General features: G+C 39.9%; 1 protein-coding gene across 2 annotated transcripts in view; it reads right to left on the minus strand.

The window, feature by feature from the left end:
* Positions 1-26,865, minus strand: part of zranb3 (zinc finger, RAN-binding domain containing 3) — an 80,670-nt gene that overhangs the window by 19,794 nt on the left and 34,011 nt on the right. For both annotated transcript variants that reach the window (XM_053314464.1, XM_053314463.1), the window contains exons 11-15: positions 26,352-26,525; positions 23,758-24,226; positions 17,866-18,171; positions 12,158-12,312; positions 3,524-3,628 (exon numbers count right to left, since the gene is read on the minus strand). In XM_053314464.1, the coding sequence (XP_053170439.1) occupies positions 3,524-3,628; positions 12,158-12,312; positions 17,866-18,171; positions 23,758-24,226; positions 26,352-26,525 (1,209 nt within the window). The remainder of the gene's footprint in view (positions 1-3,523; positions 3,629-12,157; positions 12,313-17,865; positions 18,172-23,757; positions 24,227-26,351; positions 26,526-26,865) is intronic.

Consider the following 26,865-nt stretch of genomic DNA (forward strand, 5'->3'; position numbering starts at 1 on the left):
CAGGCCTTTATCGCCAAACATACTGCATGTAATTCCCAAACCCTCTCCATTTGTTCCCTGTCAATTGTCCATTGTACCACCATCAATGGAAGCAAAGAAAGGCTGAAATGATTGTAAGTCTTCTGAGCGGCTGAATGTGTAATTGAAAAATTTAATTAAATTTAAACCACTGGTGAATCCTTCATGTTGAAATTGGATTCCACAGAATAGAAAGCATTGAAATCTGGATTTGTGTGGTTTGAATTCCCCTTCTTAGAAATTCTAGGCTTTTTTCTCATATATATATTTTTTTGAAGGTTACAAGTTTGAGCAATTTAAAAGAGATGCTTTTAAATGTTATGTTTTGTTTTTTTGGGCGGGGGGTGTATCACCAGTTTCAGATAAATTCATTTATGCAGGATTTCCCATCGCTCTGAACTTTTTAAACATTTTCTTCATGTTGAATGTATGAACTTTGACAGGTTTTATGTATTTTTATGCAGGAGCGATTTGTAAAATGGATCATATGACTGAGAGAACGTAACCTGATTGGACAGAGGTGTGATCGATTCAACTCGGGGTCGACTGATTATCCAATTAGTTATCATTGACAAAAATCAAATAAATAAATAATTACATTGAAATGACCTTCTAGAAATTTCAAAAGAAGGGAATTCAACTCATAGAGGATTTTCAAAATGCGCCATTGCTACAAATCCAGTTCAGGATGGATGTGATCATGTGATTGTACAAATAACTACAGATGAAGCTTTCGATACTGGTAACTGTTCATGAGGTCGTTGAGGTCAGATGTCAGGAAGCATGAATGAAGAGCAGAGCGTGAAGGTGTTTCCTGCATCCAGTTTTTCCAAAGGTCAGATTGGTTAATAGGTGAGCATCGGATATAGTGTGGGTGGAAAGAGGGAGAGCTTTGATGCATCACTGTGAAGGACAAAGGTGTTAATCATGGTTTTATCTCTTAAAGAATAAGGGTGGTGGGTGCACCCTGGTAGCATGCCGTATATAATGCAACTGCAACATCTGAGGTTCCAGTCCGGCTGCGGACGCTTGTTGCATGTCCCTCCGCTGTCCCTGTAATAAAGGCATAAAATAGCCAGAAAATATAAACAAGAAGAAGGCTGTTGATATTTTGTATTTGTCTTATTGTCCACAAATGGCACGAAAAGACCAAAACCAATAATAAATTGATCCCAGCGGTGAGTTTTATTATGAGTCAGTCTCATATTTTCTGTCTTGTTGCCAGGAATACTCACCTGGGCACCAAATGTGTATTAATCCGCAGCTGAAAGTAGTCCCCAACAAATGTAGTATTTCCTCTTGTTTGAGTAATGTTTGCTACAAACTGTAGTCGCCACCTGTTTTAGGAAATGATTTAGCCTTTTTAGCCTTTTATGACTGAGCCTTTTTTAAAGATGTATGCATTGGAACAGAAGGGCTCGGGGCTTTGTGCAACAGACAGTGTATGGAAGCTGGAAAGTATTGAGGGATAGACACATGAAACAAACACATGGTTGGTTTTGGTCTCTTCATAAGGGATGTTTTGGATTTGTAAGCAGCATAACAGAGTAAAATCCACATGGTCGATGGAAGGAATAAAGAAGAGGATGATGAAGTATGCTTAAAATCCAAAATGATCTTTTCAGAAATGTATTATTTAAGTTTCATTCCCTCCAAAAGCTCCATTTGCATGAAACATAGATATCTGACATAATTGATAATGATTTGCCGTGAATTCATTAAAGACATCTTGGCTCCTGCTGCCTCTGATCGGGCGTTAAGTGAGTTAACGCACCACTGCTTCCTCCGTCCAAAACGTGTCACAGCCCACACTGAACCGCTTGCTCAGTATTGATTTTGATGGACAATTGGAGTGTAACAGGGCATAAATGATGGGTCAGAGGATGGATGCAACTCACGCCTTGGTTTTACAAACCAACATAAACAACGTGACAGGTGGGGCGTCTGTCAGCGGCTCCGTTACTGCCACGGCAGATTGCAGGATTTAATATTAGCTGGTTGGCGTGCAGGGTCATTTGAGGAGATGATCCGTCTACTTTAACGACCCTCATAAAAACCACACTTCCTCTCTCTCTCTCTGTCTTTCGCCGCGGTTTCCTCGGTCGACTCAGGCTGTTTGAACCCCCAAACCGCCTCCTCTCTTTTCTCCTCTCTCTCTCTCCATCACCCCCCCCCCCCCACACACCTCCTCCTCCTGCCTCTCGCCCTCCAGGCTCTGCAGTGGTTGAAAGTGGGCGTCCGTACTCCACCTATCTGTCAGGCTCCCGATGCCGTGCTGCCGCTCTTCTTCCTCCTCATGATCAGTGGTATCATTAGTTTCACATCGCAGTGACACACAGATATCAGTTAGGTTTAATAACCCCCGTGCAGCCTTGTGACTCATTGTCACTGTCATTAGATATTGGGGAGATAGCCCAGCTGACTGTTATATCAAACTAAATGATCTTAGTCTAGAATTAAAGGTATAATATGTAACTTTTTAGCATTAAATTGTCTAAAAACAACTGGACCTATTTTACATGTTTTGTTGTTGTGTTACGTTCTCCTACAAGTTTCCAACAATGGTTAAACCAACAGAATTCCATCATTTTAATTGGTCTGTTTCATTTGGTCACCTGCCAATGGTGTCATACCCCTTTGCACATGCATCAGCGTTATAGTTGCCCACTAGGAACTGTCATAAGTTTATTATTTTTCCAATTTTAAGCCACATTTTGATGATATGCTTTTTAGATTTTGGTCATTTTTAACCGCATGAATTTAGATTTTAGTCGTTGGCTGTCTGGAACTTAAGTTGTTAGAGAAACAAGCTGAGCAAACGTTAGCGGCAGCTCAGCTTGCAGCCCTTCCGGAGGTCTTTGTCCACTGAACAAGATGGGAGAAACTCTCATTTTTAAAGGTGAAACTGCTTTATTCAGCATTTCTACTGGTTTTAATCACTGTGTCTGTTTGTTTTGGAGAGAAGGCAACCTTCAGATAATTCAGCTCCTGGTAAAAACCTCCTGAAGGTCTGGATCTCAAGTTATCTGAGAAACAAGCTGAACGTTAAATAGGCACCTTGACTCGCAGCCCCTCCAGGTGTGTTGTGTTGACAGAATAGTCATCAAACTCAGTCTTTTGTTATTGTTTTGATTGAGAGACCTCTAGTGGCAGATCATTTCATATTGTGCCTCTAAGGTGGCATTACTTAAAACACTCTTATGCATATGTATGTAAAATATTCCTCCTCTTGTAAATCCAGAAAAAGGCACGATTTACATTTTTCTGGTCTTAATTCATCTCAGAAACCACAAAACGAAGAGAATATTGGCACATTTTACAACCTAAAAGGCAAATTCAGTGGAATTCCCCTCAAAGGCGTTTTTACAGTAATGACACATTAAGTGGGTACATTACAGCGTACACATCTCCCTGGAGTAAACATTCTGACCCACACGCACACCCACACACATCCATGAATATCAAAGCACACACACGCACACACAGCCTGGCGGGAAGGGCAGACCTGTATTCGATTTTCCTGGCGCCAGCTGAAGGCCTCGGGCAGGTCGTCCCAGTTGGTTAGTTTGATGTCCAGGGGGATGAAGCTCAAGTTCAACGCTGTACCATCCTACCAGATGAGGAGACAGAGACGAAGAAGACAGCCTTAAGCAAAAAGATTTGTTACTGCTTCTCCTGCTACCACCACCATCACTACAACCACTACTAATGTTAATGATAAAATCAGTCCTGAATTTGGAATTCCTGGAACACTGTGTTGATAAGAAAAAACTCTCTTCACTCATAAAATATTCTCACATACCTCCAGAGGATACCTCGCCTAGCAGATACTTTTGGTTTTATTTGCCCAGGTTTTGAAATATCCATCTCTGTTAAATCTACTTCCATTTCAATACAATTGAGGTCAACTGAAATGTAGTTTGTGGTGCTCACAGAATTGAAAAATGACATTAAAAAAACTCAAAAGAAACACCTCTTTCCTAAACTGTGTCACCACCATTACTCATAATCCAGAGAGCTGAGCTGTCCTTTCAGCAGTTTTTTTTTTAATAGGGACTTTTTCTTCAGTGGGAAGCATTTCTAAAGAAAACAGTTCACAAATGTCTCATAACCTTGGCCAATAAAACTAAAACCATTTCTTTCTTTAATATAGATTTTGCATTCTTCCTCAATCAGTAGCTTTTTTTGCTTTATCTACTGTGTCACATCACCAATGAAACCATTAAGAAAATGTATGAAAATATCTAAAATGACAGAAATATAACTATTTGTATGGTTAGATACCAGAATGGGTGAACCAAACCTTTATAGTTGCAACTTTTCCAATTTTCTTTGTAAAGCCCTTTGAGACCCGTCTCGAAAAGGTGCTTAATATAGAATTTAATTACTTACTCAACAAAGTTCAGAGAAAGTGTTAATATTCTGCACACATTCAGCTGTTTGACTCGAAATTCATCTGCAAATATATCAATTAATTATATTTAAGTCATTTTTGAAGTGGAAAAGCCCAAAAATCCACAAATTCTGTACGTTTATTTCATGTGGTCCTGGGAACCGGTCAGCGGTGTTGGCTGAAATACCCTCAGTCTTCCTCACAAGGCATAAAGAGACACATATAAAACACACTGAGTGGTTCTTTTGAGGTAGTAAATGGTTCTCTGGTGCATAGTGGCACCACTACACACAGTCCCTTCATGGGTCTGACTGGCTCCTTGTGTTTTCCTGCCCAAACAGTTGGTGAGACGTGGGATTTACTGCTGAGTCACCGGTGCAACCAAAGCAAACAGAAATACAACCACGCACGTTTACTCGCCTTTCCGAGTGTTCTTTCCAGCGAGTGACGAAGCAGCTGAGTTATTGTTTCAATCGCCTGACAAGAATAAATGTCAGGGTAATATTGTAGATTATATAACCGAGATGCAAACCTTGGAGGAGTTCGATTGCAAACAAACCCTCCTGACGCAATCAAGTAAATGTTACCTTTATGTGTCACAAAGGGTGGGTGTTAGGGAGAGAACCTTCTGTTTTCTCATTAATTTCCTGTACAGACCTTTTATAGTCACCAGAGATGACCAAACACCTGGAAAACCAATGACATTCACAAGTGCCACAGATGGACTTTGGGGCTAGTATGACCTATGGTGTGTGTCAAAACACCTGTAACCATTGTTTTCTATGTATTGCAGACTGAATGTGATTATGCAGGCTAATTCCATAGATTCTCTTCATTGTCTATGGAGATCAGGAGATGTTGCTGAGTAGTGCATGATGGATATGGAGCGGCATGGATGGACCGTTTGCTGTATTTGAATAAACACGACTTGTAATAGGAGTAGATTTGTGAACAGGCCGCAATTTTTTTTTCCCCACAAGGCACCAACACCCACCAGCTGGAGTGTTAAGTGGTAATGTGGCACCTTCTGGTATTGTTGTGCTTAAATGGTTGGCCATCGCGTTGTGACGTCACATCGCAATTCAGCAAAAGTTGATTATGGTTCAACTTCTCGTCCACGTTTTTTTTTGGTGAGCCCCATGCAGCCCCCTATTCCACAGCCTAAATGCACTACCCCCTTTCAAATGAACTGCTGTATTTGGTGTTAATGTTGCCTTAACTCGCACATTGACGGCGAATGGATGCTTGCCTACTAACATTACAACACTAGTTTTGTTGCAGTGTTGTAATGAAATACATTTTTGAGTTTTTGACTTCATGACATTTTGAAGTCTCCTCTCACATCAAGACACATTGGTGAGAGTATTTTAATTCATGAAGCAGCTGTTTTTATTTTTGTATTTTATCTCAATATTATAGGCTGTGAGGATTGCAGAGGTTTGGAGCAGTCTGAAGTGTTTTCATAGTTCTTTTATATTTCTACAGTAAAATTGGCTACTTGTAGAGAGTACAAGTTGAGATTTTAATGCAGTTGCTTCTTTTTTCCTTGTTGTTGTGATGGTGTGTTATATCAGAGGGCAGATAATAACAAATTGTTCTCAGAGGTGTTCCAACAGTACTGGAAAATGTGATTGTTATGAAGTCCATACACAACTGAGAACATAAAGTGAAATGTAGCTGTTATTCTAACTGAGCATACAGTCTAAAGCAGGGGTCTGGGGGGGGGGGGGGTCTATTATTATGCTAATTTTCAGCTCTATATTTTGACTCTTGGACTACACTAGAGTAGTTTCACATGATTCACCTTTCAAAAAACTCCTTATTTAACTTATACCGGCTCTTTACACAGACCCTCAGTTCAGCCTCTGTCTGTAACAGGCTGCTTTAGCTCCTGTCTCTTTAAGCCCCGCCTCCTAATGAACCCACTCTGTTCTGATTGATTAGCCTGAACCTGCTCAAAAATATGAGAGTGGATAGCACGAACAAAGATTACAGCAGGTCCTCTCTTGATTTCACTGATTACCTGCTTATTGTGGGACAGTGCAAGTGAGCTAAATGCTGACTGAAGTGGCAAACGTAATGTAGAAAGTAAAATGTTATTCTGCTGCTGCCAAATGACTGTGAAGTATCTCCTTACACCGTGTGCTGTGCATGGAGCAGATGACCATATAAGGGAATCTTTCATCTTGTCTGGGAAGTAGAAAAGGAAAAAGCATAAGAATAGGTCCCCTTTTAAGTTTTGAATCATCAAAAAAAAAAAAATCAGCTGTAGTACAAAACCTTTGGAAATGATTTGGTCCTACATGGTGCATGAATGATTAGGATCATGATGACTGCATCATCACAGCCATCACTCTGCAGTATAATTAGTAGTCAAAGAACCAGTCCTGTAACACTTTCATACAGATAGACTGTTTCATTGTGCTTTGTAACTCAAACTACAGGTACTTTGATCCAAACAAGCAGATTTTTAATCCAGAAATTTAATCCAATTACATTTAAATTCTGTAAACTGGCCAGACTTAATTCTTTATTGGTTTCCATGGTAATTCGTGTGGTAACCAAGGAGCTCGTTTTAGCAATCTCTCTTGTTTTTCCCCCCTTTCTTCTAATATATGTCGACTACTGTCCTTTGAAGAAAATGCTCCTCTTGTGACAGCGTGCATGCATTAGGAACAACAATAATGATTATGGAGAATATGAAAAAAACCCACATACCCACAAGAATGCTCCTCACTGTGATTATGTGTAATCATACCGCTGCAGCTTATAGGTAACTGCATAATCACTGTAAAAATAACCACAATAAAGAGCATTTTCCCAGTTATTACTGCTTCATTAGCACTAACTACTGCCAATTTGAAGCCTGAGAAGCCACTTACCCTCAGTATTAACTTCACTCAAAGGACAGTTAGCGTGCAAAACACTGGGAACGTTTTTACAAGGAAGGGGCTGACCAATGAATTTAGGTAAAAAGCAACAATCTGGATTTTGGCTGTAAGAGCAAGCTGAGGTATGGAGATGGTGGATGGAGCAAAAAAAGCAGGAGAAAGGAGAAAGTCTAAAGGTTAATACCTGCCAGCTGCCGACACATGGATTTGGAGATACAAATCAACATTAAGAAGTTTTTTTCCTGCGCTGCGCCCTCAGTGCATAGAAGCCCACGTGTTTATTTGGATTAGGGTAAAATAAATATCATGGAGAGTCAGGGGAACGGCGGAGCGGGTTGTGCTGTAACAGCATGGAGTAGGATTAGAGCCCTGCTAGATGTGATTGAAAAGAGGTGCACTATCCTCCCAACTATAACAAGCTTGTGAGTAACAAATATATAAATTCAAAGCAGGGAGGGAGTATGAAACAGTGATTTAAATAGGTAATTAACTCATTTATTATTGAAACAAATGAGTTTACATTTTTGTAAGTTAAAGAAAAAAGATCTAATTGATTATTTTCACATCTAATTTAGCTTTTCATACCATATACAGTCCACATGTATGATCTTCCTTCTATTTACCATTAAAATACACCAGGCACTAGACTGTGATGGATATGTCAGTATATACAGTTGCAGTATGAGCTGTTTCTCCTGCACTAGTTTCTTGGAGCACATTGCTTGATAATCTTCTTTGTTACTTTTGTAATTAGTGCAGTTCTAAAAACACATGAACTCTCTTTTATGTTAATGTCTTGTGTTTTACAATAAATCGTGTATCAATTATGCACAGGCCTTGATGACTATGGGTTTTTATAGTGTTTCAGGGGTCTGTCACATATGACTCTGTGTGTGTGTGTGTGTGTGTGTGTGTGTGTGAATCACCCTGATGTGGTAAACTCCAACCATCTGGCCCTCCTGGTGTTGACATTAAACAAAAACACCCACCCACCTACGTGCAGGGACAGCGAATCCTTGAATACAACAACGGTTTGATGTGTAGAAAATGGACATAAAATTTCCTAATACTCTCAATATTTCTCATTCAAACCCCGGTGACAAATCTCCCTCTTGATTGTGCTCTGAGCGGCCCCCTGTGTGAATTCGGCGCCTGGTCCAGGATTATCCCGATGTGACAGCTTTCTAGCCGGAATTCCTCCAGTTTATCATTTAAACGACAGTGGGGGACATTTATCTCCACAGCTTATCGTCTCAGCCACGCGAACATGACACTTGTCTATTGCTGTCAGGGTAATATTCCATTGGTGATTCAGTTCACTGCTTTCGGTCTTCTCTATGTAAAAGCCTCTTGTCTCTTATCTGCGTTAGTGGGGAAGAAATTTGATCCCTCATGAATGAAACAAAAGGGCGTTAAGTATCACAATCCGATCAATACAGAGGTCTGTTGGCAAGTGGCACTTGAGGAGTGCCAAGAATTCACAGGAGTGTAATCAGACTCAGACTGGGGTTAAATTGTAGTTTATCTTAGTCTGCTTGGGTGCAGGAAGCTCCAGAAAGTTCAATGACTAAAGCAGCTGAGAGGACGTTTTACTTGATTATGTGAATGAACTACCTGAAGTCTTTACACAAAAGCCCCTGTGGGTGTTTGCTTACAATTTGTTGAAAGTAAAACATGATTGGCTGTTGGAGGTAAAGTGTCTCCAGTTCCTTTTCTGGCTCAGTGCCGTTTGTTGCTGTCTGCTGGCCTGCTCTTCCTAAATGATTAGACTGATACTACTTAAAGGATATCTGCAGATTTATGTCTGATCTAACACTTATTCCCTTGGTGTTGTGTAGTCGTCACTATGATACACAACGCAGCAATGTGTTCAATTATTTTATATTTGGAGTTATCTTAGCAACCATATATTTGACTGTGTTATTGCAAGATCTGTTAAGAACAAAGAGAACTGTGATATTAAAAGGATGTTCAGTGATTTAGTACTGCACTTCCATTCATTTGGAGGCTAGATCCTACATTTCCCACAATGCAACTTTTTTTTTTGGTAAATGACCATGCATTTCACCATATCCAGTTTTTAATGCAGGCATTCGATTAAAAAAGTAGTCTTTGTGCTCAAGCCAAGATAACACTGGCTTTCTGTTGCTTATATTTGGTTATGATGTCTCATATCAATGTTATGTATGATTAAAGTTCAACCTATGTAGAAATGCTGTACTATTTTGGATCGGATTTCAGCTTGATAGTCAGATAGTTGAGCCCAGAGTTCAAACTAAACATGGTGAAGCAGCTCTTAGCTGTTATGCTGCACACAACTGGAACAAACTACCAACAGAACTGAAATCAGCCCCAACAGTGAACATTTTTAAATCCAGGTTAAAAACACTTCTCTTCTCCTGTGCTTACGATTGAGCTCTTTTAAAGCACTTTACATTTTAATCTTTCATTTGCACTCTATGTCCTTTTAATGATTTTAAAGCTAATTTATTATTTTATGCTGCAATCATTTTATTTATGTCTTTCTATTTTTCTGTACTTTGTTTTTATTATGGGGGGTGGGGTGGGGGGTTAATTGTATGTTTTAAGTTTCTCAAATTACATGTTTTTCTGTTTTATGTAAAGCACATTGAATTGCCATTGTGTATGAAATGCGCTATATAAAAAAACTGCCTTGCCTTGCCTTGAACATGTGCGGCTGTAATTCAGAAGTTTTATATTTTGAAAGAGAAATCCTACATAGTTTGTTTTATGGTTTGTTGGCGTTGAATGCACAGCTGGCGGAAGTCTACCAAGGTGCTTAAGAGATTTGACCAATCAGAACAGAGTGAGCTAATCAGGAGCAGGGCCTTAAAGAGACAGGAGCTAAAACGGCCTGTTTCAGACCGAGGCTGAACTAAGGGCTGCATAAAGGACCAGTATAAATTAAATAAGGAGGTTTTTAAACTGTAAATCATGGTAACATATCTCAGTAAAGCCCAGCTTAGAAATATTGAGTAAGAAATGTGCTTAATATGTCCCCTTTAAACAACTGTTTTCTACCTACGGCAAGTAAACTAATCTGGAGATATAAAATTGGAGGACTACCCCTTTTACATACGTCTTAAATTCATATTAATAAAAGAATAACATTTCTGAACCACACATATTAAATAAAATCCTTTAAAAACCAGACAACCGCCTCCCAGAGTGTTAATAAATACAGGAGGATTGTAGATGAAAGAGTAGAAGTTGAAAGGCGGTTAGAAGAAGGGCGGACCCACGTTAAATCGTATTGGTAATCCTTTGGTAATTCCTAAACCTTTTAATTTGTATTGAACCAAAGAATATGAATGGATTTGAAGGGCTTTTCTTTCCCCTTTTTACCACACAGCCTCGATCAATCAGAGGAAAGGGAAAAAAAAACATTAGAAATGACTCAAACAGGCTCTTTTTGGTCTGGTAATAGACAGGAGTGAATCATGGTTTCTATCAAGCATCAAGGTTACTCAGTGAAAGTATTTTTTTAATATTGTGCTAAACTTATAATGAATGTTAAAAAACTTGGGAATTTAATGAATGAATGACACATTGCATGTTTTCACAAGTCTGAGCTCATTAAAACTGATTTCTGTTGCCACGCAGCTTGTAAACGGAATAATTTGCGGCCCTTTCAATTACAATTAGTAAAGGAAATGTTTCATTCTTAAACTTTTGACTTTTCTAATGTTGTCTGTAACTACTTTGTCTCATCTGTCCTGTTTGCTAATTAACAGTGTGTGAAGGAACCGCACGTCTCCTATTTTAATACATGAATTGTTGTTTGCAGCTCTATCTAGATAGAGTGATCGTGATCTCAATGAGTCTACCTTTTACAAAAAAAAAAGAAGAATTAATTAAGTTTTGTTCACAGGAACAATCAAAACTACCTTTCCTTTTGGTTTTACTTATTCTTCCTGCTTTGAGATGTGAAATAAAAATTATTACATCAGACACTTTCATATAGACAGTAAAAAAGCTCCTTTTTCTTGACAGTTGAAGCTGAACAAGCTGGGCTTTTCACTTCTCCCCATGAATGCACAAGTTAGAAACTGCTTGAAATTTACTTTGTACAATGCGTTATACTAAAGAGACAAGAGAAGCATAAATATGACATTAGTGAGTCCGGCTTTCTCTGAATAGAAAAGATAAATTATTTGCAGTTGTTGGAAATTTCTGTGAGCACAAAGTGTTCACAACTCAAACTAAATTTAATGTGGTGAATCTTTGCGGTCATATTTGTTGACTGTGACCCTACTTAGTGGTTAAGGAATGCAAGATGGACACATTTTTCAATCAAGAATATCACTTGGTATAAAACCTAAAACATTTTAGTTGTTTTACAGAGCATGGCTTTCTGTAATGCAAAGAAAAATCCTTATGTAGTAATTTCAGGTGTTGAAAAATTAAATTGTGTAGTTGTTTCCTTTATGTGCTGAGGACAGGCCTACATACTATTTTATTTTTCAATGCTCGTATCAACAGACAAGAATGTGGTTTACAAAAGGAAAGAATTAATGGTGCTAATTTAGACTAACTTACCCATTTGTACCTGAAACACAAACTTCAAATGGCCTTTTTTTTTTTACTTCTGTGATGCAGAAAGTCAATCGCCAAGCAACCACTATGCTATATTTCTTAACCATAGCACACAAAATTAACATAAACCAACCACACACTTGTGAGTAAAGGCATTACAACATTCCCTGTGACTGTACCACCTTTTCACAACCTTGAGGGGGGAAAAATCATTAGAAAAACATCTATGGTCCCCTTATGAGCGGAGTCCATGCATGATTCAATATGCACAAGCACATGCTCACACAGTCTGCAGTACCTTAGAGAAAAGATATATTCGGTCTGTGTACTGGCTGGCGCAGAACTGCAGGCCCGGGTACACAGGATGGGCGGTGCTGGCATCATCTCCATCATCGCCCTCATCATCGTCATTAGCATCCGCAGCAGAAGACAGACACACCGCAGCTCTCCGGTCTGCAGGGAGAGAAGAAGAGGCAGACTAATACCTCACCGAGTATACATTATTGGCTCATTATTGGCTTTCGCAGCTTTATTGGTACCTCTGTTTGCTCCTCTGGTGATGCAATGACTGGTGGAGACATTAAACTCCAGCCGCTTTTGAGATTTATTATACAGAGCACAATATTAAGAAGATATGACATTTGTAGCAGATCATTCAAATGTATACGCACACACAGTACATGCTTGAAAAAAACCTCTTTGTGCTTATTGCTTTCAAACACTTGATTATAGAATCTAAAATGAAAACATCTTGGTAATTATCTTTGACATTTTCATATCAATAGGAATGAAAGTCAATTGTGCTTCTTGTGCCATAATCAGTTCATCTAACAACCAACTTACATGTGGAGATCTAAACACTCTAAACACTCTAAACACTTTTCCTGTGTTTTATGTGTATAAAAGCAGCAACGGCAGATTATTTTGAATAAATAATTTTTTTTTAGTACTTTCACGGACCAAAATGTTGACAAAAACTGCGTACAATGAATAATATCTTAAATTCTTAGCTTAGCCCTAAACCAATGAGAAAGGAATAGGAACAGTAAGTCAAAATTGGAATTGACAAGGCAGTCACACCACATGCGGCTCACTGGCGCTAACCTGATACCTGAATACATTTAAGGTGAAAAAATGAGCCAAACATTTGCAGAATCATGCTTCATTTTGCATCTGCAACATCTATTGGCAGAGGCAGCAAATCCTAGTCATAATCTAAACAGTAGTTTGCCGACTGGTCCAACACATGTTGGGTTCAATTTTTCAGACTCATATCAGACAGAGATGGGCTTTGCTAAAATGTAAATCTAGCAAAGTAAATATTTTAGGAGCTTGGATTACATTTCTGAGAATGGAATCATAAATATATCATTTAAACTGGTTAAAGGAAAAGTTAAACGTCTTAAAAGTGATGTGCTTTGTTTCTGAGAGCGAGAAAGTTCAATGTTACACGTTAGCTTGTACATTCAGTACAGACCTGGAGTAAAGACGGGGTTAGCCTAGCTTAGCATAAAGACTAAAAGCAGAGGGAAACCAGTGGCAGCACAAAGTTAAACCACGCATACTCTTTACATACTTTTTTATATGTACATGTGTTATATACACATTATTCTGCCAGTAAAACAATTAAAAGAACTACTGTAGTTGGCAGACTAACTGCTAACATGCTAGCTAGCTAACATGCCGGTCAGTCACAGACATGGTCCAAAGTCATATCTGTATCATGGACTCTCATGCAAACCTTTGTTATTTTGTAGAGCAGTTTAGATTCAGATAGAGCGGGGTTAAACACAAGTGGAACATGCTACACAGTTAGCTTCCTATGTTTTAGCTCTCACAGAAGTTGGCACTGTCAGGACACGTTGCTATTGGTAAACAGTACAAATCTGTGAGTCAAAGTTGACCAAAGTTGTATCCATAATGTAAGCTAGTGATTAATGAATATGTCGCCACAGTTTTTTTGAAATGCTGGTGTTTAGTTTGTCTTGTCTGTTTAAATTGCACATGAACAGAAAAGTCAAACTGTCTACTTTTCAATGAGTCATGTGTTGGAGCTGCGATGAGGAACTGTTTCTCCATCCTCGCAGTACTTCTATGTTAGGCATGCTTTTTCATTTTTGGACAGAATCAGGATGGCTGTTTCCTCCTGTTTTCAGTCTTTATAATAAGCATAGCTAACCCCATCCTGACTCCAGCTCGGTAGTCAGTACATGAGATTGAAATCAATCTTCACACCTCACGTTTGACATAAAAGCAAAAAAAAACATGTCTCTCTCAAAAACGAGCCGTTCTTTAATGTTGTGTAATACTGCTCAGCCGCACAGACGGACCATTTCTTTGACAGAAACCTTCCAATCTATTTCTCACAAGTTCAGTCGCAAATCTGCTGAACAAAAGGATGGAAAAGAAACAGCTAGGGACAGAGAGAGAGAGTGATAAAATGACAGTCACAGATGGGAGAGAAACATAGAAAGAGAGAAGAGAGAGAGAGCAGGTCATTAATGTCAGCTATGTAGCTCGCTCATCCTGCCAGCATCTAGCAAGAAAAGGTCAGGCGGGGAAATGAGACCGCCGCTGCTCGACCACGCTTCATTTAGACAATGACCTATAACACTCTGATAATACTCGCCTTAAATCACTTCGCGTGGCCAGTTGTCTGCCTTGTGTGTGTGTGTGTGTGTGTTGGAGAAGGAGTGCGTGTGTCCATTTGGCTTGCTAATGGGGGAAAATACTGACAAAGGCTGAAGTCTGTGACAAGAGTGTTTCCATTGAACAAGTGCTGCGACGTACCCGCACCACGTCTAAGGTGGTTATGGAACAGTCTCAGTGCTTGTATTGAATAGCCAAGGGTTGAGTGACAGATGAACATACTGGAGTCATGCTTTGTCAACATGTGTGAGCCGTCAAACCAAATGAGCTCAAAATCTTAACACCACGATATTCCATTGTCCAGCTTTGTATTAAGCGTACAGACATAAGAGTAATATCAATCTTATGTAAATCTTGTCTATAAAGTTGTTGTTGTTTTCCTTTTAAACACAGTGTAAAACTACTTATTACAAGTAAAAGTCCTGAATTCAAAGTTTAATAAAAGTAGGAGTAAAGCAGCAAATTGTACTAGTACTTATTAGTGCTAATTAGTGCTTATTAGTGGGCAAATTCATTGACAGCATAGTATGGTCACATATTACTGGATGATGCATTAATGTATAAGAAGCATTTTTGATGTTGCTCATGCTGTCCATAATCTATATAAATCATATTTTATATAATCATCATAGGCTTTGTACAGTAATTCATGGAAAAGTATAATATTTGTCTCAGCTGAGTAGAAATATAAGTTCAAGTATAGTACTGTCCCTACTGGGCTTTTAGTCCTATATCACCATTTATTTTTACCTACTATTTCTCTAACTCAATCATAAAGTACATTTCAATAGCACTGATTCCATCAATAGAAGTTATGTAATAACAACAGAGTTTCCATTTACTAATTAATTTCAATTAATTCTTCTTTGCTGGGTTTTTTAAATCACTGTTAAGCTACAGACAAATGAATGTGCTACTTTCTGCACAGATGGCTATCATTTGAGACGTGGCCTTTCTTTATATATTGAATGTATGGTAGATACATGTATCTGATGCAATCTCATGTAAAAAAAAATGTCTTTGTTCTGAGATGAGATCATCTTGAGTTATTTCTTCTCCTTGACCTATTCTGTAGACTGTCCATATCTTTCATTTTTATGTTTGCCGTTCTCATAGGTGCAATTTTCCCGGGTCTTGGTACATGCTGTTCTGATCTCACCCTGGCCTCGGCTGGAGTGGACCACTTTGTGTCTGAAAGAATACCAAGACGATCACACAAAAGGATTGTGTGGCGCTTCACACGGGGCACCGAAACATTCTTAGGACACTAGCATTTCACAAAACCCCATCTATCTATCCTTCTACATCTGTAATGAAACCTAGCAGCTCTGCAATGTGCTCCATATATTTGTTGTAAGCAGTTTTTTTGCTTCCCCTTACCCCTGTTTGCAGTGGCGGAACGCGCCAGCTGCATTAAGTGGGCCATTTATACGATGGGGGCAATTCATCTTACAAAGCCGTCTTATTAGACTGTCACTTACACAGTATGAACAGTGCCTTCAAAACACCCCAAGGGATTTATCTGTTATTTTACTGCAAGAGAAAGAAAACAACGCCTAATTGGACTGAGTCATCTCATCTTCTGCAGGATTGAAACAAAAGATTATATTAAAAAAAAAAAAAAAAAAAAGAAAAAAATTTAAATGGTGCACTTCAAGTGTGAAGACGTTCGGTGCAGCTAATGCCGCTGCAACGTTTCAACTAACATCCAGATAACATGAAACCGCGTTTAAATGCTTGGATCATGCAGATAGATAGACGGAGCGACAGACGGCGGAAAGAGAGACAGAGAGGTGGAGGAGGAATGATTGCCTGTCTGCGCTGTGAGGAAAGTAATCTCAGAGCAATCAAGAGGTGGGGGCGGCCCGACAGCTCTGCAGTTTGCCTTCTAAAACCACGGGCAGGTAGAGGTAAATCATTAGGCATCGCTCATGACCCCATAGGTCACTTTTATTGGACAACTGCTGTGTTTGGCATTAATCCCACGCTGGCAGAGACAGACTAGCAGTGGCATGTAACTAACACACTAACTAACCACCAATGGGATACATAGATGGATAAAGATGGCTAGATGGATGAATATTAGCTGTATCCAAGGAGTAGGACATGTCCAAAGGAGGAGGTGGGGGGCCAAGTTGGCATCCAACTGTGTCTCTTCAATGCTGCCATTTCTGATCGACAGTGAGGCTTTTATCTTTCCCCTAGAGTAGGTCCTAAATAGACGTGTTTTTAAAAAAAGAAAGCGCTCACCTTTTATTGTTTTTTTTTTTCCCCCGCCCGAGTGAGAAGGCAGGGGGGCCACAGAGTGCAGAAGGCACTGCAGGGGAAGCTGTAGTGGGATCCAATCCTACACCGTTGGGGGGCATAGGTAGCTACAGAGATGGGAAATTAACCACTCGACAATCTCTGAGCACTAATAGATGTCAAAGTGTGTGTGTGTGTGTGTCTGTGTGGCTCTGAAAGGAATCAGTCAAGTTGTTACACACTGATCTTGGGGTGTTAAAGGGTAATAGGGGTTGATAGCTTGCCTGTTAAAACCTAAATGGCTCAAGCATGTGCGGTTTTCCTCCCTATGTTATGTATTCGACAGGCAGCAGCCCAGTACTGCTACCAGCTCCCTTACACCCATCAATAACTGACCCAAAATGTCTGCGCACTTTCAGTGGCAACACTCAGGTCACAAGCTTTTCTTAGACCCTGCCAGACTTGCATTTTTTTTTCCAGAGCTCTTCATATTGCACACGGTGTAATTAGTTCTTTGTAATTAGCGCAATTTATTGCTTTGCGTATCCCTTCGAGACATAAGTACTTGAACACAGAGGTCTTAATTTGCAATATTACACAGTGCGTAATTGGGAATTTGTTTCTTCACATCCCTGGGAGACCCGCAGACATGTACACATATAACCAGAGTGGACGGGCTGCATCAGGGAAAGCAGGTAGTGTTTCAGGCATCAGTTGGTAAGAGGAGGGGGCTTGTATTTTTGATGTAATTAGACCTCAATCCACTTTATTAAAAAAAAAAACCAGCCAATCAGAGACTCACTATTTGCCTGCTGGACAGTGATTGAACCTGAAAGCAATGTGTCTATTTCGGTGCTTCAAGCAGGTCACATTTTTGTACACGCTGCACTCTGGAGATTAGCCGCTGTAGCTTCATGTGTGCAGAAATAGGCAATATCCCCAACTAGATGCTAATAATAGTCAGAATAATAACGCTCAGCCCCATATGGAATGAGATATAGTCCCTTATTGGTTTGAAGTGATGATATTAAACAGCATTATATGGGCAGGTGACAATGCGGCACCAGCCAATTTCCCTAGATATGAAAAAGAGAAGATTGCAGGTGGGATTACCCTGTGTGTGGTCAGGGAGGAGGCAGCCGCCACTGCCAGCGACAACGTCGCCTTGCTCTCCCGCTGATTGTTTGCCTTTGAGCCGCCGCTTGTCCTCGTCCTCTGCTTCTTCTAATTTCTGTTTGTCTTTCGGAGGCTCATCCTCCTCCTCCTCCCTCTCCTCCTCCTCTTCGCTCTGTTTGTCTTTGCTCGATTTCGGAGGCTGGGCTCTTCCCCAGCTGATCCCTGGCTCGCTGTCTGAGTCAGAGAGGACGATGCATGCTTGGTCCCTCTCGGTTGAGAGGGGTTGCTGAGGCCTGAGAGGCTCTGAGCCAGCAGAAAGAGAGAGAGGGGGAGAGGGGAGGGAGAGAAAGATGAAGATTACTTTATTGGCCGAGTTGCACAGTGTAATCAGACTTTGAAGAGTTTCATTCCCCAGTGAGATATCCATCATCTGAAGAGTGTGAAAGTGTGACAAAATGACTGCTGACATGGAAGTAAAACAAAATATATGGCTCATTAGTGATGTTATTAGCTATCATAAGTCCTTTACTGGCAATTTTAAAGGATGTGATTGTGTTGAATAGATTGGCATAAACAGGGATGTGGCAGAACATATAAACACACCTCACTCATTTTAAGATGGTGTAAATTTATACAGGGAAACAATTACAGTGCACACACAAAAAACGTTTTTCATAATTATTATCTTCTCGAAGAAGATTGATTTTCAAGAGTTGGCTGATTGTTACGTACCGACCTCGAACTACAAGACTACACTGCTGGAGATATTTTAGACTTAGATCTTTGCTCAGCAGCACGTCAACAGTGATGCAGAGAGCTGCAGATGGAGCACCTGCCATTCCTCCTCCTTTCACCAGCTCTCAGATCAAACAGCCAATATAATTTGCAGGGAGAATGAATTATCTCGGCGTCACATTGTTTTGTCAATTAGTCGCCGGCATTATGTGCAATCAAACCTAAACAAAATAATTGCCCGCGATTGCTGCATCTGCACGGCGCCGCACGCCTGCGCGGGGTTGAACGCTATTCAAAAACAGCTCTCGCTTTAAACCTTAAATAGAGTCAACACCTCGTAGACCGGTGATCAAACTGCAGACCCACTCTTCACCATTTCCTGTGATTTTCATTCATGCAGAGTGTTGTAATTTTATGCTGTAAAAAAAAAAGGTCAGGCACAAATCTAAGCCGCAGAAATGTTAATGGATGCAAGGATTATGCTATTGCCATTCGTAGACTTAACGTTATTTAAAATTGTGACTTTGTGCTCTGAGGCAGTGCCACTCATGAACTGAGCATTTGGAAGTACAGATGTTTATTATAAAAGGTAAAGTTGACAGATTAGCTGCTAGAGAAAGAAAAGAACACCTATTTATAACTAAATGTCACTTTCAGTCGTTCAGAACTTCTCCAAGAGAAACTATACTTTCCTCTTCCTACTTTCTCACTTAAATTTAAATCACATCCTCTCACATTATTTGTTGAACTTGAGTTGTGAAATCTAATAAGACAGTAACTTGTGAGACTGGAGGACGCAGAGGGCTAATTAGTGATCCTGCCTCTCTGTGGCTTGTTTCTTCAAAAGGCCAGCCTCTAGCCGGCTTCCACAAATGTCATCTGAGTCTCCGGGCTCCTGGCCCCGCCGCTGCCCCCCCCCCCTTCACTAACAAGCCGAGTGAGACCGCAGAGAGACGGCTCAATTTGTGTTAAGCTGTCCCCACCGAGGAAGATGTTAACGGGGGAAATCCTACAGGGCCGTGCCTCGACTTTACCAGTCAACCCCCTTGTTTCCCCTCCCAATCAGGACCCCATTATGTCTGTAGTGGCTTGATAAGGCTCCGAAATTGCTTCTCGAATTCCAGACACGCGAACACACTTCTACACATAGACACATTCAAAAAGCATGTGATCCTACGCGTGAGCCGACGGCATAAGCTTGTGAGGATTCATATAAAAAGAATATAACACACTTGAGTGGTTGAATAAAACAGGAAAAGCTTTTATTGAAGTCAGCAGGGAGTGAAACAGCTGCAGAGCGTGACAGAGGGAAGTATCAAAGACGAGGATCAAACGTTTAAAGATTCAACCGGACAGTGCTGTTAAATGCTAAAAGTCCGAAAAAAACCCCCCAGAACAAGGATAGAGCTCTAGCGGAGAGGTCTAGAGAGCCAGGAGATAACCAAATTGCTGTCTTCCTGTATAAATCTCTCGCAATATGTGCTGAGAGACAAATTACAGGTCTCCTGGTGAAAGAGCAGGAGGACTGAAGCGTGCCCACGCGCCCAGCCTGAAAAAAGCTGCAAATGCAAGAACTCAACACTGCTGATTCCATCCGAAAAAATGGTTGAACACAAAAAACTATCTGGTTGCTCGCTGCTGCTAAATCAACTACAGGAAAAGGGTTCAGACACCTGAGACGCCAAACCCTGTCATATAAAAGAAGTAATAATCCATGACAGTTTAATTAAAAACAATTCTCCATGACTGACTGTACGGCACAACTGTGATTCGATTTGTATCCGGTTAATGAAAGCTGCTGTTGTTGAACATCTGGAATCTGTTGAGCTTCTTCTTCCCGCTGCATCAGAATAGATTCCAGAGGAAGAAATTGACAGAATGTTACAGCTGTTGGATAGTTAATCTATAGCAAAATATGATGTTTGATGAAGTTTAGAGAACTGTTCTTTGTGGCATAATCTCTGTGAAGTGGAGATTTTTCTCACCTAGAGTAGAGACTGTTTTAATAATGATTCTATAGTAAAATACTTTAAGCAGAAGTTTTAGGCACCAAATTTGCGGTTTATCTGTACAATATCACATTTAGCTTGTAAAACAGGGTTCTCACTTTAAAACAGGTCAGCTGAAACATTTTAAAGCTGGCTAGAGACAAAAGCTTCAAACAACTTGCAGTTAATTTCCATTAGCTAACAATAGCTTGCTAGCTTTAGCTTATAAGAGCTGCTAGCGTCAGTTGTTGCTTCAGCCACCAAAATTGATTTAGGTGTGCTGCTTGTGTGATATTTTAGACTCATTGTTTAAAAAATTAATTACTTTAATACTTTATGAATTTTTGAGTGATATATATGCAAATGCTATCATTATAAACTGCATATGAGCAGTGCTAGAAATAAAAAGCTTGACAGATATAGCAGCTGTAGCTAAGGGCTCAGAGTTTGTGTTCATCAGCTAATGTTAGCTGGCTAGCTGGAGCTTATAATACATGCTAGCAACAGTTGTTTCAGAGTTTTCAGTGCTTAATGTGCCACTGTTATTATGAATTATATGTGCCGTGCTAAAGTGAAAAGCTTGACAGACGTAGCAGCTGTAGCTAAGGGAACAGGACTTTAAAGAAGGGTCAATAGACCACTTTAACCTGCCATTTTACTCCCTCACATAAAGCTTTAATACTTTCCCTTTGAATCATAGAAATCTTTTTTCTCCTTCTCATTTCATGCATCTCATCCTGTTACACTCTGGTACATTTCATTCTGGTACAAATGCGTAGTACAACAGACCAATATCCCATTCTCCCTCTACAGCTGCTGTCTTGCTGTATTTCTGCCATGCTGATCAGATCCACTGAGCCAAATGCTTACAATACTACTTCTGCATCATGTGTTAGTATTCTGCAATTCTCTGCAACACTTCTTGGTACCAGTGACACAACTTGTGACACAGTGTCATCTTTTTCCCTTTTATAGTCATTTTGAGAAATCGTCGTTCTTGAAGGAACAGCATTTCTCATGTCACACTATAGTCTCTGACCTGATTATTTTCTTACATCTCCACACACTGAGAATTGCATGTTGCCAAGTTGAGCGATATCTCCATAAATACAGTTGTTATTTTTCAGCACAGTCTGTCATTTACAAATTTAGCAGGTTGTTAAATTCCCTGTCTAGCGAGTTGACACAGCCCGCTGCTGTGAATGCAGAGTGCCGCTTGTGACAAAGAAGAGAGTGTGATTGCTGAATAGTTATCAAGCATCTGCTGCAGCTGAGCATGAAATGGGGGGTGAATTTTGTTTAAAAAAAAACCATGTATGTGTGTGGGCGGGAGTGTAGGTGTGTGTTTTTGTGCTGCTCAGAGGATGAAGCACTGGTTGTTTGAACCTTGTGTAAGTGCACCATCCTCAATTCCAATGGACTGAGCTGCCAACACACCTTCAGCACTGCCAATGTTTATACTTGTACTAAATATAGATCTCATATTAACACACAGAAACCTGAGAGTCATTAATGCAGCGTCAACTTTTTTTTTTTTAAACTGACAGGTGAAAAATTACCAAAACACTAATGTGAAAAGTTTGCAATATGTCATGATTGTCGTCTAAAACGACTTTTCGCATCTTATATTAACTCCTTGACTGCTTTCCACCGCAGACAGGGTTGCTAGTAAAATAAAAGATTTCAATATAGAAGGTCTTCAATTGGTAAAATGTCCTCAGGTGCTGTGCAACAGCGGCAATGAATATCTAATTGCATTTCTAAACACACCGCCTGTCAACATAGCTGTAAAAATATGGTTAGTCAGTCGATCTATCTATCCAGCCTCAGGTATGTAACCTTCCTTTTCATGAAAAATAACCACAATATTGTGGCTGTGTGCCATTTACACCCCTCAGATGGGAAGTGTAGTTCACATTAGGGCCTAGGGGAATCAGACTCAATCAATTCATCAATTAATCAACTTTTGCGACAATATTTTAGTGTGACGCATAACAAACAAAACCAGTTCTTTGTTCTAATCATGTTTCTTCCTTCACATGTCATTTTTGATTTAATTATGAAAAGGTCTTGATAATTTGGAATTTTTGACACATTGATTCCATTTAAAATGTAACTGTTAATTACTGAGTATGTTCCTATATGTTCTTTATAATATCTCTTCAATTTTTAAGAACTAGTGATTTCATAAAGGATAGAAATCTGTGATATTAGTATGTATGAAGCAAACAAGCAGCCTCAGCCATGCCATGTGTTCTTCATTAATGAATCATCCTTGCCACCTTTTGGTGAAGCAGTTTTTTCCAGGAGTAAAGTTTTCATGCAAGTGTGCAGATATGTGTTTGTCTGACTTTAAATTTCAAGGACTCTAATATCAATACACTCATAAAAAGTGTGTAGAACGTGCGGCAGTAAAAGTAGCACTAAAACTCCGTCGCTCAAATGTTACAGCCGCAGAATAGTGGGATATTTTCCCCTTGCCATTCTGATGCATCTCAGACATTTAAAGAGCACGGACCTGCAGCCTGCCAGGTCATAACGACTTCCCCTCCCCCCTCTTTAGCGAGATAAAATCATAGGCTGTCAGAGATATCAGCCAGAGCCCGGGCTCAACTTTTTCCCAACTTTGTGCGAGACGTTTGCAGCAATACTAGGCGCCTGTTCTCTCTCCATCTCTCTCTCTCTTTTTCTCTCTCAGCTTGACAGGTGAGAATTATACTGTGTCCTTGTCATCTGCAGAGAGAGAGGGAGAGAGAGAGAGAGACAGGGGAAAGAGAGAGATAGACAATATTCTCTGAGCAGAGCTATTTCAGACTCTGGCAAGCCTGCCTCCATCTTTCGCTATCACGTATCTCCATCTGGTGAAATCGGTAATGCTGTTCAAAAGTATTATGTCAACAGACTGCCACGATTGATATTGACGGGAAGAGGAAAAGAGGAAAAAAAAAAAAGAAGAAGCAGTGAATGGATTTCAGCTTCAGGTGCTTCATTTCGAGCCCGAGCTGATGGAATATTATCTTTTCCTTAATGGAATCCAGTTTGTTTTGCAATCAGTAAAATGAAGTTTGTGAATAAAAAAAAAAATAGAGGAACACACATAAGTAGCAGGTGAAGGGAAAATCTGATGAAGTGTTATCATGTTTCAATTCGAGAGTGTCAATCTTACCTGATGTGATACCAGAGGAGGAGCGTGGGAACTCACACACCTCACAGTAAGGCAACAGGCTGCTGTTAGAGTAGGTGCAGGCCCCGCAGCTCCACATCTCAGCAGGAGGGTTTTTGGGCTCCGATAGCTTCCATGGTGCCATAGAGGAGAGAAGGGCGCTCTTCCTCGCTGTCGACCTCCGCTTCCCCCCGATTCGAGACCTAGGGCTCGGGCCGGGGCTCGGGCTGGCCTGTGGCGTCCGCAGCTTCTTCATCTGCGGGGAGAAGTCTTGGTCTGGCGTTGAGGACTTGTCTTTCTTCTCCTCTCTCTTCTCAGAGTTTGCTCCTCTGCCAACCGAGGCGGCACTCGTCTCCAAGGAGAAGGAGGGAGACGTTTCTTCATCTTCCATCCGCTTCCTCTTCTTCTTCTCCTCCTGGCTGGCGCCCGGGGAGAAGAAGGAACGGATGTCGTGCTGCTTCTCCTTCTCGAACTAAGCAAAGATTCAGATTTATTACATTTATGATAGGATTCAATCCACCTGTAAAGCAGCATCAGTGACAAACAAAAGCCCCATTTTCTGATGCAATGTTGCACCCCGGCACCACACAAAAGAATAATAAAAACTCCATGATGACAAATAATGAGTGGTTAGAGCAGTGTGAGGCACAAATACAGCTGTTCACTTCTTCAAAACATGTGATAATAACATCTTTTCCCCAAAAATACTTGCTCCAAATACAACCTGTTGTCCAATATGGATGATACATTTAGCACAGTGGGCCAGATTGATGCTATCATGAGCCATGATGTAACCTGTAAACTGTTTATTTCAAACTTCCGATGACTAACTTTATCTCTCAGCCACCAAATTCAGCAAAAACTGGTCAAACTACCATTAAAATATCTAATGAGAAAAATATATATTATAATTTTTTGGCACTATCAATAACATTTATTGTCAAAACAGTGAAATATGCAATTCAGAAAACATATATTTATTTTGCCGACATGAAAACTGGAGTATGCTGCTTTACAACCAGCTTGCATCTTGTGTATTGAAATGCTCATTGTGTAAATCCTCACCAGCAAAGTATTGTATTTTTCAGCATTTTCATTCTCAGTGTTTAGTGTGACTTATCACATACTTATCACATGGTTGACTCGTGTTCTGTCATTTCTTGAACATGTTTACACCACAGAGGGCAAAACTGTGGTTTGCTTTGGTGTCACTGATGCTGAATATGAAGCAGACAGTCAGAGAGATACGACAGACTGAATACAAAGTGGTGTGTTGTGTACTATGAGGCAAAATGTGAGTGTATTCTCTACAGAATCTCTAATACACTACAGATGTTAGTGTTTATTCTACTACTCATTGTGTAGTTTAAATTGAATATTACCGTGAATAGGAGACATACTGTATTAGACAGGTGAACGCTGACTGAGACACTTGAGTTTATTCAGTCAGCTGTAGAGGGACACATGACTTGGTTGCATGAGCTAAATGTTTTGAGAGGGGTGACAAGTGTTCTGCTTCACATTATAAATTGATGTGATGATTGTATGCATCAATTTCAGCGTGTGTCAGAACTCTCAGATATTATTGTTATTACATTATTATATTAATTAAGATGTAGCTCTTACTACTTATTGTTCTTTGGTGATTTAATATATTTTACTCTATCTACTAAAAAGATAAAAGTGAAATGTTTGGATGTTAAATCATAAGAATCATTACTACAATTACTGTTCCACTTCAAATATGATCTTAGTTTTGAACATTTAATTACTTTTAGTTTGGTGGTTTGCGTGTGTATTTGTGTCCTCTCGGCTAATATTGCATAATACTGCACCCGTCAGCCTAATATTTTTTTTAAGAACATTTACAACAGTATGCTCAGGTCTGGTTGCAATGACTCCTCTTAATTAGCCGGTAACCAACAACTACAGCAAAAGGCATTTTCTGTAATTAGCTAAACTAAAAAACAAGTCTGTCACAGGCCACATTATGACCTTTTGTAGTGGCTCCAAAACTGACAACCATAAAAAAGTTTGAGCTCATATTAAACTGAAGCATGTGCAGATTAATTCTATACCTTATATGTTATGATCCACTTAAGTTAGGCATGATATGAGGTAAATAAATACCCATTTTTGTTAGATTTGCTGCCATATTAACTGTAAGGGAGCTGTTGGCGTGTTAAAACAAAATGTTCTAAATGAATAATAATGTTTAAATTGAAAAGTTTGAACTTACTGCTCTGTTTATTGTTACCTTATTAAGTGAGGTGAACCCTGGAGGATGCTGGGTTACAATAACATTACACTATTCTATGCATCTTTAAGAAAACTGAGACTACACCTGCACTCAAATGCACTCTGAGTGCACTCTACTACTTTTAAAGTATGTTTTGGTCTCGCTCCTTTTATTAAGCTCCACTCAGACAGCCCCACTAGAGTGATGACACCCTCACTTTATAAAAGATAATTCTTTTCCCAAGGTCTATAAAGGCGACTAAAAACATGAACTTCCTACCCTTGTGTCAAAAACTAAACTGAAAAAAGGTCAAATTAAAAAAAAGTGTGTTTCTTCTGAACTCTTCCAGGTGACTCACATGAGTAAAGAACAAGTCGTCTTTCCCGCTCCCTGAGTTCTTCTCCAGCGGCAGCACCATCTCGCTCGGGGTCCACGCGTTGGCAAAGTTGAGGAAGTCCCACCTGTCCTTATCACCCTCTTCAGCCTTCAGGTATTCCTTCCTCCCATTCAGAGTGCTACCAGTCACCTTCTCCTAGAGCAAGACATCAGGGGAGTTCAGTCAGGTGAAGATATTTTATTCATTTGATTTGCCGCCTTCACACTTCATGACAGTATGGTAAAAATTATTTCTGCTCTGAAATGAGCACTATCATACTTGGAAGATGGAATTATTCAGTTTTAATTACAAATCTTGACAGCTATTATTATTAATGTAAATCCCCAGAGCCTATTCTCACATGCAAATCAGTGTCACTGAGGCGCTTCTGAGTTTATTTGCATACACGCAGAATATAAAAGCTAAAGATTTGTTGCCAGATAAATACTGCAACATGACTGCAACCAATCAATACGAGGGCCACATAAGCGACATC

The sequence above is a fragment of the Scomber japonicus genome, chromosome 24, assembly GCF_027409825.1.
Source record: "Scomber japonicus isolate fScoJap1 chromosome 24, fScoJap1.pri, whole genome shotgun sequence".
Classification (NCBI taxonomy): domain Eukaryota; kingdom Metazoa; phylum Chordata; class Actinopteri; order Scombriformes; family Scombridae; genus Scomber; species Scomber japonicus.